Source organism: Strix uralensis, chromosome 1 (assembly GCF_047716275.1).
Source record: "Strix uralensis isolate ZFMK-TIS-50842 chromosome 1, bStrUra1, whole genome shotgun sequence".
NCBI lineage: Eukaryota > Metazoa > Chordata > Aves > Strigiformes > Strigidae > Strix > Strix uralensis.
In genome coordinates this window covers 48336900-48349874 of record NC_133972.1, presented here as the reverse complement: position 1 = coordinate 48349874, position 12975 = coordinate 48336900, and the positions used below count along the sequence as shown (strand labels likewise).

Here is a 12975-nt window from a genome sequence, read left to right as displayed (position 1 = left end):
AAACTATAGGGAGGGTATTGTCAAATGCAGTCTTTCCCGCTGAGAAAGTTTTTCATTTTTCTTTCTATGTAAAAAACAACATAGGTGATCGTAAATTTGCAACTGGAGATTTTAAGTACTGTTATCAAGCAGGTTTTGGAGCTCTATTTTGGAGTTCCATGTTCTATTTGAACATTAAGTCTTTGTATCTTTTTAAACTAAAGTGTGCTTGAATAGGTACATTTCTTAGCCTTTATGCCACCTTCCATTTCTCATGAATAACTTAGCAATTTCACTTTTTTTAATAACACTTTTTTTGGCATAAAACCAGAGGGCTGTGCTTTTTGCTGGTTTTATAATAGGAGATAGACATGTGCCTCCTCATAGCTTTTGGAAAGCATGATTGTATTTGATTTGAAAAAAGTCACAGATAAATAAAAGCATTGCAGTAGTTACTATTGAAATCATACTTTTTCATGCAGCTAATAAATTTGTGTTCTGCCAGTCTGAAGTGGACTTCAAAACATTCTCTCACAGTTTTCTATGTAAAGAATTTTTATATGTTTCAGTGGATGCATAGTACACTAAATTTCACTGGTACATGTGTGTGTGTTTTCAGGTATAAAGAACAACACTATAAATCTAAATCTCCACATAATACATGTAGTCTCCAATTAGCTTTTGTCCCATGACTGAATCTGCATGAAAAGACTTACATGAAATTTGTATAGAAGTTTGTGGAATAATCTTTAACATTTCTTGATCATTTAATGTCACTATCAGCAATATTGCTAAATTACTTTAATTTTTCTTCTTTTATATTTAAATTTTCATTAATTTAAGGTCCAGCCCTGTGTAGTACGGCTAAATTTTTCCCTGGTAATCTGTATCTGAATTAAGAATATTCTGAAAGTTTTCTTCTTTTTTTTTTTTTTTTTCCCTCCCTAAGGATATGGCCCTTGTTGCTCCTGAAGCGCCTTCAGAGCAAGCTAGAAGGGTTTTCCAGACATATGACCCTGAGGGTAAGGGCTGTAATTCTTGCTGAAATAAGACTTTTTTAACTGAAATGTACTCATTCAGTAGAGACAAATTCCAAATAGTAATGACTACTACATTGTTTAGGGTATCTCTTCAAAAATAGGACTGTTATTTTCTAAAATTTGTTCCAAATACTACACCTTCAAATCCATTTCAAATTCCATGCCAGGGTAATATGCTGTTTATACCTGAGCTGATTAAGAGAGTAAAGAAATACTTAGTACTTAAGACAAATTTTCAATACAGTAGTCAATCTGCAAAGTAACATGAAGAAGCTTTCTGACAATTCTGTAGTAAGGGAACTTGAGTACAACGTTGTGCAATAGGAAGTAGAGTTCTTAGAGCATAAGCTTTTTAACCTTGTCATGTTCTTTGTAATTAACATAAAGCTTAAGTATAATTTGATTTATATTACATTTTCATAAAATAACTGATCCGCTATGATTGCATTCTTCATGAAGTTTTGTTCTTGAATGTATGTGGCATACACAGAAAATTTCTTACGTTTTGGGAAACAGAGGATGTCTAACATTCAGGTACTATTTTAACTAATCAAAAGGGGAAAAGATGTACAGTTATTATCTCAAGGTATCTAGCGGAGATGGATATTGCTATAAAGAGATTGAGTTCTTAGCAAGTGTTAAGCTTCTAAGTGTATGATAACACAGTTTCTGTATTGCACTCCTCATTTTTTTTAAAGTGGGAGGGAAGTGTTTGAAAGCTATGTTCCTTCTAGAACCCCACCATTTGTTTGCAAGCTTTAGAGATAAAGATATGCAGTATTTGTATTTTTGAGTAAAATTTGTACTCCTGGAAAGCATTTTGTTTCTTTTCCTAATGAGAATTTTTGCTACTTCTTCAGATAATGGTTTTATACCTGACACTCTGCTAGAAGATGTAATGAAGGCTCTGGACCTTGTTTCAGATCCTGAATAGTAAGTATAATAAAGTTCAAATACTACAGGAGTATCAATTAACCACATACTAATTATAATTTAGGGGGGTTTTTTCTGGATTTTTTCTAGCTTGCACTCTGGGCACAGAATGTTATTTTGAAGTATTTAAGTCAGTTTTCAATTAAATGTGAGGAATTCAAATCAAAATGTCTTTAACTTTGGTAGTGATAACTAGAAGCCAAAAAACCCTCAGACCTACTGCATTACTATATATTGAGGAGATAGTCATGAATATATTTCTGTATGTTAATGAGGGTGAAACTGTGTGACAAAAGAGTCAAACAGTCAAGGTATTCCGAGGCAGATTAGCATTGGATTACCACTGGATCTGTCTATTGCGTTTGAAGCTGAAACTGCTTCAGTTACACTTTTGTTTCCACCAACACTCAGTACCTTGTAGTGTTTATAATTGTAGTTTGTTTCCAGAAATTATACCTTGATTCCTAGGATTAGAGTTAAAACTATCAGATGAAAAAGGTAATTTATTTTAGATCTTATGTGGACAGGCAGGACTAATATTCAGCGATAGCAGTTAACCTTCGGTGTCAAAGCGTACCATGTTTTGCCACTAAATGCTTAACCCAGAAAGGAGAGCTACGTGCTTGAACATTTTTACATCTCCAAAAGATGGTTTTCTCTTCTGTAAACGTATGGTGTAGTTTATTGGGGTCTAAATCAGTTGTTCCTGTAGCATGGCTGTGGAGACTGCAAGTTTACTTACTACAGCCATCTGAAATTTGATTGATGCCATTTTCTATCCTTTCAAATGTTACAAAGTACAACAAAGTTTACTGAGCTGTTTTCTGTGGAGAATAGCAATAAAAATTGACATCAAAAGACACCCAGGAAACTAAAACCAAAGAAAATACAAGTCAGAAACACTAGCATTCATATTATGTCAATGAGTGGTGAAATCTGCAAAAGATTTTGTTAAAGGGAGGGAAAGGAAAAAGCTTTAGTTTAATAGGTCTGAGAAGCTTTCTTTTCACCTTTTTGTTCTGCCTCAATAAATCTGTGAAAATCCTCTTTCTGTATTCAGCAGTTTTTCCATTTGGCCTTCAGGGCGTTTGTGGCATAGCCCTAGCCTATTTTATTGTGCATAGCACATTGAATATAAATTGATGTAGGAAGAGCCAGTTGGAAGGCCTGCTGTATTGAAAAGCCATGATCAAACCATAAAATATTAAGTCTTGAATCATCTTCTCTTAAATAAAAATGTAGTCTTACTGTCTTGAGAACCTACTCTTAGTTCTAGATGTCCTGTCTATTTAATGTGGAACACAAGTATAAATAACACATTTCAAATTTCATACAGGCTTTTCTGGTTGTTTTTTGTTTGTTTGTTTGTTTGTTTTTAAGTAAAATTAAATTCATTGCTTCCAAACATACTATTCACATTTTTTAGTTCAAGAACTAAATGAAAATTTGTTGTGATCATCCAGTCCTCGGCTTTAAGCTTCTCAGAATCTCAAGATTAATAATGGTCAGACCTGCTTGGAGTTTAAGAATTATAAAGGGGAAAACTTTGTAGAGCAGACATGACTTAACAAGGTGGATTAGCCATTCCAGTACTGAATGCCATTGCATGTGATTTTATTAAAATTTTCTAGTCTTTTAGTAAATACATTTGAGAACTCAGGTCTCTTGTTTGTTTTGTTCTTTTGTTTCTAAAAACCATCTGATACTCTTTAGGGCACCGATTTGAGTACATCTGTCAATCTAGGTTTAGCTTGTTTAAAACATTTTATCTTGTCTGTCTGTTTGACCAGTGCTGGAGGCTTTTCTCCCTACACACTTCTCAGCCATAACAGTACAAAGGCTGTCAGTATCATCACCCCAACAGTTGTAACCCCTTCAGTTAAGAAGCTAAACTTTGCACTGAAATGATTGAAGTGTGTAGACATACTTGTTTTGGTAGCTCTGTTGTAGTATCAGTAATATTGAACAGCCTTAGCTATTTGCTGAATGAAAAAGCCTCAGTTGGAACTCACACCAATCAAATTTTATTAAATCTCCCCTCCTGCTTAATTGATTTAATTTTGTACACTGTCCATACTTAAAAACTTAGTATGGCTCTGCATTTTTAAACAGTTCTTATATTTCAATAGTGAGTACATAGCTTGCTTTAATTTTATTACATAATTTTAAGTGCATTTTCAAAATTGTCTTTACTTAAATCTGCCTTGGTTCTGTTTACCAACACAATGTTTTTACAACTCTGTTACAGCACTTCAAGAACTTGAGCAGGTTTCAGACAACTACTGAAATATCTTAAATTTTGTACTTTGGGAGCATTAAGAATGAGCAATAGAAGGATTAAAGTCCAGTATCTTGCAAATCCTCAGTTGTAGTTTCACTTGAGTAGTGAAATTTAATTTTTTTTAAGATCTTAAATTAACATAGTTTATAGGATATCACATTGATTTTTAGGAATTTTAAAATTCATCTTCCAAGGACCTTAACAGAGCCACTCTCTTAAGAATTGCGTAATATGTTCTCTGTGTATTGAGGCAGAAAGAAAAGGAAGCCAAATAGTTTACTACTAGTGCTATGTTAGGACCAAGAAAGGAAGCTACTTAATAATAAAGACAAAAGGATAAAATGCTTACATACAACAATAATAAAAAAGACTTTAGAAAGACACCTTCTGCCTGCAGCCCCCAATAAAAGACACCTAAGTAGTTAAAGGCCTAGGTGCTGAGCGGCAGCTATGAGAAGCTTAGACTGTGTCTTCTGAAAGGGAAATGGAGTGCCTACATGAAAAAAATAGGGAAGAATCTATATTTATGGAACATTAAGTGTAAATACAAAATAAAACAGAGGTAAAATCCTCTGAAGACTAATCTGCGAGGTTCTAAAATAAAAGCTAATAGTATTTTTTTTTAAGCCCATCAGAACCAGGAGACTTGCAAGTTCTGATAGGTGATCCCCGATATTAAAAAGTATTCAAGTTGGTAAGAAAATTGTAGTGAATTCTTCTTCATATTCACTGGGGAAGACGCTAGGGAGTAGTTCTCATCTTCACTGGGGAAGATTACAAAGAAGCTTCCACACTTAAGCCTTTTTATGGGTGGTCAGTGTAACTAAGAGTCTGAAGGGTCAAGACAAGTAAAAAACCCCAAATTGTAAAGAAACATCAGAATGAAATTGCTGAACAATTTTAGGTTACATACCACTGTAAACTGTCCTGATACCAGACAGTACCAGAATGAGAAGGTGACAAATGGACAGCAGTACTTAGAAAAGGATTTGAAGGCCAGTCTGGGGAAAATTCACATGTAAATGTTTCATGTGTAAACGTGGGATAAGAAGGAAGGTTTTCTTGTAGGTAGGTAAGTGATCAAAGGATAAAAATAGCATTTTTTCTTAATGGAGGGAGATCATTAGAGGAATTTTACAAGAATTTGTATTAGGTCTGTGAAGTTTGTCATGGTGCCGGTGAGGATTTGAAGGTAGGGATTAATATGATAGTTTGCTGCTGATACAAAAGTAGTCAAGATATGTGGAAGAGCAGCAGAAGTCACTGGAAGATAGGGTAACAGAGTAGTCTCAATACAGTAAATGTAATTTGATTGCACAGGGAATAAAACAATCCTGATTTTTTCATACACATTGTTGGGCTGTCAACTAGATATTACCATTCAGGAAACAGATCTTAGATTTAAACTGACACTCAGTGATAGACACGCATATGGAGTGGGTTTTCTAGCAATTATGCCATTGTATAAATGCATGATGTTTCACTCCATCTTAAAGAACATTGTAGAAAGGTATCAGGAGTGCAGCAAGGCTAATCAAAGGTACAGAATGGCATTACTACAAGGAGGAGGTAGGTTAGGACTGTTCGACCTGGAAGAGACACCATTGGCATGTAAGAGAGGTTTCTAAAATCGGGAGTTTCATAATAAATAGGGAATGATTGTTAATTGCTTTTCACAATACAAAAATGAGGTGTCATCAAACGGAATTACCAGGTGACATGTTCAAAACAGGAGGAGATATTTATTCCCAGAATCCATAGTTTAATTTTAATTTTATGAGTGGAGTTTATTAAATGCCACAAGTGTAAATGGGTTCAAAGCCAATTAGGCACATGCATGGAAAGAAAAAATATATATCTTTGTGTTTTAGATACTGCCTCTCACTGAAGATGTCTTTGAGCAGCAGACTGCTGGAAATGGGGAGGGTAAACTAAGGATATCACTGTATGTTTGCCCTATTGTACTCTGTCGTAAGCATCCACTACTGACCAATGTCAGAAACAGGATACTGGGCAAGACGCTCTGTTGGTTTGACTCATTGAGGACATTCTTGTGTACGGTACAACTTGTAACTTAGGCAAAAGGATAGGTAGATGCAAATAAATGTTTAAGCAATCTGATGCCTGTAGAAATATATTGCTTAAATAGAAACATAAAGTTATAATTAACATTCATTTGTAGTGACCTGAAATGATACCATATTAATGCAGTAAGGTTTTCAGATTAGTATTGTTAATATTTTCATTATTTATTGGTTTTGGCTTCTTTGATATCAAGGACATGATGTAAATAAGAACTGTATCTGTGCAACTTAATTTTATTTCTGTGTACTTAGAAAATCTTGGAGGCTTTTCAAATCTCCATTTAAAACCAGGTTGTTTGGCAGTTACGGAGCTGTATTTAAAAGGTGACTGTTTTATGTATCTAACTTCAAGAATGCTCACAAGACAGCAAAATGCCTTTTGGGCTGTAAACCTGGTTTTAGATTATATGGGTCTCAAATTATTTTACCAAATATGGTGGTGCTTCAGAATTATCACTTATTTAATTTAAAATAACAGATTAGTTTTATTTAAAAATAACCATGTTTTGGCAACTCGCATGCCATTCTGGTGCAGCTGTCACTTACGATTAAAAATAGAATAGTACTGCTATACTTGGCAGCCAGTACTGTCGTAGCACAGCATAACTTAAGTCATGCAAGAATAAAAATGTCTTACTCATACTTTATTATTCAATGTTTTTGTCATAGTGTAAACCTCATGAAGACCAAATTAGACCCAGAAGGACTGGGCATCATATTACTGGGTCCCTTTCTGCAAGAATTTTTCCCTGAGCAGGTAATCAATGTAGCTTTACTGCTGCAGAGCACTGTCTATTCTGCTTGTCTTTGAGATTCATTAAACACTCCATCAATATCACAGAGCTATTTTTAAAAATAAGTGTTGCATTCATTTGACACAGCTGACCAGCAAATAACTTCTTGCATTACACAACAAACTGTAGACTTCAGTTTTGTATAAGGTGACCATGATTTTCTTAGCTTTACTCTGGAAGGAAACTCCGTTTTAGTGACAAGTTCTAAAATTAACTTCAGGAAATATATCATCATTTTGCATACAAAACTGAACTGGTTCCCTACTCAGAAAATTAGTCTGAGTTTGTTTTTTCTGAGAATAAATGACCATACTGTTTTTATCAATATTATAAATGTCTGCTGTAATTGCTAGCAAATGGGGAAAGGTTACAAACATACTTAAAACAATTTTTATGTACATCTCTAATAATGTACAATTTTTGACAGTTTAACAAAAAGTCATGCTAGCGTTATGTTTAGCATATGTGGAAATCAGTATCTGCCAGGGTAATGGAAAATTATTTTCAAACTCTAAATCTTTTCTATATATTCATTAAGATAGCACCACCACTGAGAAGCTTGTGTTGACCTAGCACTGTTGTCCTGTTCTCCCTTTCTCCTGGATCACATTTTCCTGCCCTCATGCTGCCTCCCTCCTGCCACCAGGAACTCCTTGTACAGATATGTGGTAAACCAGAACAAGGAACTGGTCTGGATGAGAGCTGTCTTTGCAGGTTTATGGAAGCTTGTTCCATGGCCATGCAAATACTTGTATTGGCAGAAGAGAGAGGGTTTCCCCAGGGACAGACAGATAGGCTGCTGGAGGCAAGACTTCTTTGGAGGCTTTTGTAGCTTAACATGTCATCAAAACTATATGGCTTAATTTTTACAACCAAGGAAATGTGAGACTAATATTTTTAAAATGCCTTCAGCAAGACTCTTTTTGTTAAGGGTAGTGCAGCACTGTTTGGGTGTAGTATTCTGTACTATGAAACAATCTGGTCATTCAGAAGACACTAGAACTGCACTGCCAAAGATGGAGGGACTGAATACATCATTAAGAGATGATTCCTCATCTAAAGAAAAAAGGAGTTAGTGTTCATTTTCTCCAGATTTACAGATTTATATCTGCATTGTGTATTTGCCAACTGTTTCTTCTTCCTTTCCTTTTTATATCCAGAAGTGGAAATATCTTTACAATTGAATATAATTTAATTTATTTCTAACAATTATATTACACTTGAAAATCTGGAAGACTCCACTGCTTAGTTATAGGCACTGGATGCTTAGAATGAAGTTCAGAAAGCCAAAGTACATCCTCCATAATAGGCTGTGCCTAAACTGTCCAGTACAGTGCAGGCCATAGGTAGCTGGAGGAGAAAACAGCCATCATATGGGGCTGCTGCCTCTGTTGCCCATTGCTGAAGGACATCACTGACTGAAGAAGGGCAGCTGGAGAGGGGAGCGTATAAGAATCATGGGCAGATCCCTGCCTTAGTCACCTAGAGAGTTGGTGGGGGAACTCTTTACCTGTTGTAACGTTCCCAAGTTAATGCCTGTCCACCAAGTACTAATCCCCTGCTGCACGTGATTCCCCCCCATTCAGTTTTACCTATGCTGTTGAACTTCTGCTGGCTCCAGTACAAAACATGGGGAGTATTACTGCCTTAAGGGTACAGTCTGAACAATCAGCATATTTTGGACTGGGACCTGCCAGTATCAGTTACCGAATGAATGCTGAGGGCACGGATATGTTGTCCAATCTCTCTGTGCTCTGTGGATCAGATTGACACCTCGTACAGAATTTCTTTCTGAAAATGAAATTCTGCAGAAATTACATTACCCTTTATATAATATTTGAACATGTAGCTAGTGCTCAGGAGATCCAGATGAGAGTCCTTCTTTGTTGAGAATATTCAAAATCCCATTCTTAATCTCCTAGAAAGTACTAAGCTCCACCTCAAAAGCAGGAAGGTATCTCAGCTTTCCCTTTCAGAGCTGTTGGCTTAGAATAAAAATACTCAAAAATCATTCAGCCTGAGAGAGCAAGCCTGACTCTTTAGTGCTTAGGGTAGTCACCTGGAGAGGGGGATTCCTGAATTCACTGGTAGCCCTTTTTTTGGGAAACAATTACTGCACAGAATTCTTAACATCTATGAGACAGGAACTGGAAAGCAGCACTTCTTTTCCTTCAGAGTGAACATACCTTCCTCAGGGAAAGAATGTGTTCTCTTTAATTTCCAGCAAAGCTTGATTTTATTTATCTCTGTGAAGCAACTTCTGCAAGTAGAGTTACCGCTTACCTTCCTTTTCACCACCCTCCCTCCACTGAATAGCCTGTGTTGCTGTTGGAGACCCATACAGAGATAAGCTTTTTGAATTATTTAAGAGGAGAAAAATGAATGAGGGCTTTTCATCATCTGATGGATGTACTGTAACCTGAGCAGATTTCCTCTCATTCCAGCCTTTACCTCCACATACTTAAAAAAGGGATAAGCTTTTGTTTGGAGCCTGGTCCAGCAGGCATAAAAGAGATGATATTACACCTGATTTGTGTTTCCTGATTCAGTGAAATGCAAAGCTTTTTAGTCCTTTTAGGACTAAAGCACTTAAACACCTGGAATGGTAAAGGTTGACAACTGCAGTACATCTCTTGTAGGCCTCAGCTGAACAGGTGCCTTCACAATTGGTTTACAGTTAGGCAGGTGTGGGCATAAATTACTTTTTAGCTCTCAAATGGAGGGTCGAAGATTGGATCTGGTCCTTAGTAAATATTTAACTTCATACCATCCAAACAGTCACAAATACACGTGAATGTGGCTACTACATAAGGTGTCTGACTTTAAAAATTAGGACAATTTTCTACATGGTCAGTGCTGAAAGTTGTAGTTCAAAGTGTCCAGATGAACACAGAAAATCATGACTTGCTCTTGGGGGCATTACCCTTTAATTTACTGACATCTTTTTTTTATTTCTGATGAGAAAGGTAAAATGAACAAAGTCTTCAAGATCATGTCACCTAAAAGAAATTGTACTTTTTTGCAATTTCCTTGAGTCTTCCTGTTTAAATGCATCTGTCGAGTTGTAAAGAGATGAGACTGTCAAGGCATGATGTATATGTCACATGAAATTAACTGTCTTCTCTTTACTAGGACTCTAGGGTTTCAGAGTCATTCACTGTTTACCATTACAACGGACTGAAGCAATCTAACTATAATGAAAAGGTAAGATTTAAGAAACATAAATCTAGCCTTAATAACAATTGGTATGCAAAACTGACTGTAGTTAAAGGCAAAATACCTCCACTTGAAACAGACTTTTTACAAAACTATTATTTCGATAATTTTCTTCCAAAATAATATATTTCGAATTGTGAACTGCTTTGTGCTCCTGATCATATTTTAGCTAGTATAGTGGATCAGTTGGCTAGACCACATCTCTTAAGCTATGTGTTTTGAGTAGAGCACTTCTCATGCTTATCTGTGAGAAGTGGGATCTGAACTGTAAAGGACAATGGAGATGTAACACAGACAAACTGCATCTTCTGTAAGTAACCCTACATCTAAATTGAGATGTTTGGACTTTTTAAAAAATATTTTAGTAGTCCAGACTTGCATCAAAAGTCAGTATTTTTTTGGAACCACTTAGTGGGGAACAAAAATGACCTGTTTCATTTTCAGCTTTCTTGGAAGGAGGAGTATACATGACACACCATGACTGCTTCTAAGTTGCTTCTTGAATTAGCATTTAGGGTAGAAGAGCATAGGCATTAATAGACATAAGGAACAAAAATTACTTCAAGTAAGAAGACTTTTTGAGAAAATGTATATATATACTCAGACTTCAGAATAGCTTGGAGTTAAGTCCTTAAAATTACCCCTGTGAAATCTCCAACAGTTTCATACTCCAAAATGTAGGCAAAAGCATTCAAAGGTGAATTTTTCTTTACTATTGAACATATATACATAATTAAGAAAATTTAAACAAATTCTTGTTTTCAGGGGATTCTACCTATAACATTTAAAATATATGAATAGAGCTGACTTGCAACAGAAGTTGCATTTTATGGAAAATTAATTCCATAAAGTTAAGTCTAAGGAACACTGTCTTATAAAGTAACAATATCAAACTTTGCAGCTGCTACAGTAGTAGATCTATTGTCACAGAATTTTTGCGTTGCATTTCTGAGATTTTTTTTTTCCTCATTTTTGGTCTTTATTGAAGTAAACAGTGGAATGAATATGGCCTGGTCAGGGTTTTCAGGCACTTTAGTCTAAGAGAGTAGTTTTTTTTTATTTCATACCTCATTTCATTATTTGATTTTTGTAGTAAGGAAGAAGAAGTATCATAACAAATCCTTTCCTAAGCCAGTGAAAATAATTGTCTCATCTTAGAGTTTTTAAACAAACATAGGCTGACGTAATTGGTTTTATTTTGACAGGTCATGTACGTAGAAGGCACAGCAGTTGTTATGGGTTTTGAAGAACCAATGCTACAGACCGATGACACTCCTGTAAAACGCTGCTTACAAACCAAATGGCCATATATAGAATTACTCTGGACCACAGATCGATCTCCTTCTTTAAACTGATGTGTTGCACATAAACAACATACTACTATTGAATCCTTGAATGGGGATACAAGAATTGGTATTTGCTTGGAAAGTGGTATACTTTGACTGTGTGAAGTTATACACTGGTATCATTGATGAATTGTAAATAATTATTACAAACACTTTTTCAGTGTTAATTGGAATATTTAATTTTTTAATCAGATTGATTTCTATTATAATAGTTTGTCTTTTTTTGGCCACTGTAGTACTGTTAATGTGAGTTATCCTGAAAAAAAAGCCTACTTATCAAGTCTTAACATTATTTTGCCATGTCATGAAGATTTGAAAAATGTCTGATGTTGCAGAATCTGCATATTAGATGTCAGATCTTTAAAACATAAAACATATTCAGCTTCCTCTGAATCATATAGGCATGTTTTATTATTTAAATTATATTGGCTTACATTACAGTACCATAATGTGTGGACTAGACTGGCCTTTGCACTGGATATGTTTTAATGAGTTTAAATTTTCTGCAGTTTTTCCTAAAATCTGATTTTACCTAAAGAGCTTGCACAATGTGACATAAATATGATACATTTTTAGGAATATTAATAAGTATAATTCATAAATACACTTTCTTGGCAGTTGTATATTACTGTGGCTTAGTTATCGGGCATGTTAAAAGTGAACAGAAAATCTGAGGAAAAATAGATGTATTACTATTTATTTGAATTTGTATAAAAGAAATGTAAAAACAGCGGAAATAATTTCCTGTTCTATAATCTTTAAACTATTCAAACTTATGATATTGCCAAATACCTCTTCTCAATTTGTCCAAACAGCAGTGTAAGCCAGCGTTATTGTATGTGTTAACTGCATGAGAACATCTGTTATTACATTATTATATTCCTTTATTTATTATCAACTTGTTAGCCCTAAAATAAAATCTTTTCCTTGAATCGCTTTGTATTGTTTTCAGTTTGGTTTTAATAGAACTTGGTTACTGCCTCTCTAAGATGATGAAAAGGGACCGTGGGTTTAGAAATGTCATGTTTCGAGTTGAACGCATCTCAGGAAAAAGGAACAAACAAAACAAAACAACAAAAGATAATGTATTGCATCTTAACTGTGATTGCAGACCCTATGCTATTGCCAGCAGGGGTGAATATAGCATTCAGAATTACTTATTTTTAAAAATTTATTTCATGTGTAAATAACCATGATTCTAGAATGATCATCATGCAGGAAAATAAACTGATTTGGTCAAAAATTAGGTATAAGTGTGGGAGAGAAACCCTTGTTGGAGAATTTGCACTGTAAGGCATGTAG

At 35.1% G+C, this 12975-nt stretch overlaps 1 protein-coding gene across 3 annotated transcripts in view; it reads left to right on the top strand.

Moving 5' to 3' along the window:
* Positions 1-12605, top strand: part of MINDY3 (MINDY lysine 48 deubiquitinase 3) — a 60477-nt gene extending 47872 nt beyond the window's left edge. For all 3 annotated transcript variants that reach the window (XM_074865084.1, XM_074865093.1, XM_074865099.1), the window contains 5 exons: positions 929-1001; positions 1880-1952; positions 6987-7074; positions 10244-10315; positions 11533-12605. In XM_074865084.1, the coding sequence (XP_074721185.1) occupies positions 929-1001; positions 1880-1952; positions 6987-7074; positions 10244-10315; positions 11533-11682 (456 nt within the window). In that variant the 3' untranslated portion in view covers positions 11683-12605. The remainder of the gene's footprint in view (positions 1-928; positions 1002-1879; positions 1953-6986; positions 7075-10243; positions 10316-11532) is intronic.
* Positions 12606-12975: the final 370 nt, after the last annotated feature.